Source organism: Octopus bimaculoides, chromosome 9 (genome assembly GCF_001194135.2).
Source record: "Octopus bimaculoides isolate UCB-OBI-ISO-001 chromosome 9, ASM119413v2, whole genome shotgun sequence".
In the NCBI taxonomy this organism is placed as follows: domain Eukaryota; kingdom Metazoa; phylum Mollusca; class Cephalopoda; order Octopoda; family Octopodidae; genus Octopus; species Octopus bimaculoides.
This window is the reverse complement of record NC_068989.1, coordinates 88,173,156-88,174,957: the sequence shown is the minus strand read 5'-3', so window position 1 is coordinate 88,174,957 and position 1,802 is coordinate 88,173,156. Positions and strand designations below refer to the sequence as shown.

General features: G+C 37.5%; 1 protein-coding gene across 16 annotated transcripts in view; it reads left to right on the top strand.

Moving 5' to 3' along the window:
• The window catches only part of LOC106869835 (serine/threonine-protein kinase tousled-like 2), a 314,313-nt gene that overhangs the window by 297,597 nt on the left and 14,914 nt on the right, over positions 1 to 1,802 (top strand). For all 16 annotated transcript variants that reach the window (XM_052970854.1, XM_052970847.1, XM_052970848.1 and 13 more), the window contains one exon: positions 1,044 to 1,208. In XM_052970854.1, the coding sequence (XP_052826814.1) occupies positions 1,044 to 1,208 (165 nt within the window). The remainder of the gene's footprint in view (positions 1 to 1,043; positions 1,209 to 1,802) is intronic.

Below are 1,802 nucleotides of genomic sequence, written 5' to 3'. Positions count from 1 at the left end.
TTTTTTTTTTTTTTTTTTTCATGCAACTATATCTTGAAATATATATTTACATCTCTAAGGCAGCTTAGACAGCCAACATAGAACACTGGACCATAGATATGTGTTACCATCATTTAGATTTGTTCTTCTCAGTTCTGTGTTCATGCTTTGCCCATGTTATCTGATCTTTCTTCATTCCATGGGTCAATGAACTATGAACACAAAGATGGCTGTGTGTTTAGGAAATTTGCTTCCTAACCATGTGGTTCTAGGTTTGAGTTCCCTGTGAAGCACACCTTGGGCATGGATCTTCCTGGTTGACCAATATCTTGTGACAGATTTTTAGATGGAAACTATGTGGACACCTGTTACACACAGACACATAGCATATATATATATATATATATATATATATATATATATATATATATATACACACACATATATGTATGGATTAAAACAGTTTGATTCAAATTTGTTGGTACTCTTGAGTTTCAAGCACAATGCTAATCATTAGTCATACACACAAACACACATATGTAATATATATGGATACATATAATATATAATCAATATTAGCATGTTTCATGTGTGGACATAGTTTTTTTCACTGTTTTACATACTCATAGGAAATTCATTATCATCTTGGTAGGCCTTAGCATACATCAGCAAATGTGCTGTTTGCTGAATCTTATAGTTACTGTCAGGTGTTCTTCTCTGGTTCCAGTGTGTCCACTGAGGAGGTACAACCACAATGAAACATCAGTGTCTAATAGTCTGCTGATGTTATTGGAGGAAGTATTGTTTATAGAGCGAAATCATTCTTGTGTTAAAATCCAACAGCATTTCGCAGTTTTCACACCCAGTCTGCCAGAACATATTAATCATGGATAGGTACATCGTTGATTTGATTTTTTTTTTTTTTGTGCGTGCTTATAATAACTCTATATATTTTGCATAACTTTGGTACATTCTATCTAATGCAGGCATGCTTGATGTGGATACTTCAATATTTTCTATTTGACTATAATATTTTTCTGTTTCTCTCTTGTGATGTTTTCCAGGTTGACGCTGGTGGAATATTATGAACAAGATGAAATCCTCAAATTACGACAGGCAGCATTAAAGAAAGAAGATGCAGATTTACAGCTGGAATTGGAGAAGTTGGAGAGGGAAAGAAATTTGCATATACGAGAGCTGAAACGGATACACAATGAAGATAATTCTAGGTACCATTTCCATAGAGCCTGAAACTACTCAGTGTGTGTGTGTAAATGTCTTGTGCTGTTCGGTTCTACTGTGGGGCACCATGAGCAAATATCTTCTACTATAACCTCTGGCCAACCAAAGTCTTGTGAGTGGATTGGCTTGACAGAAACTGAAAGAAGCCTATTGTTTGTGTGTGTGTATAAATGTTTTGTGCTGTTCAGTTCCACTGTGTGGCACCTTAGGCAAGCGTCTTCTACTATGGCCTTGGGCTGAGCAAAGCATTGTGAGTGGATTTGGTAGACAGAAACTGGAAGAAGTCCGCGAGCTGGCAGAAACGTTAGCATACCGGGCGAAATGCTTAGCGGTATTTCGTCTGCTGTTACGTTCTGAGTTCAAATTCTGCCGAGGTCAACTTTGCCTTTCATCCTTTCGGGGTCGATTAAATAAGTACAAGTTACGCACTGGGGTCGATGTAATCGACTTAATCCCCTTGCCTCTCCTTGTTTGTCCCCTCTATGTTTAGCCCCCTGTGGGCAATAAAGAAATAAGAAACTGGAAGACGTCCTTTGTATATATGTATGTGTGTGTGTGTGTGTGTCTTTGTGTCCATCTTT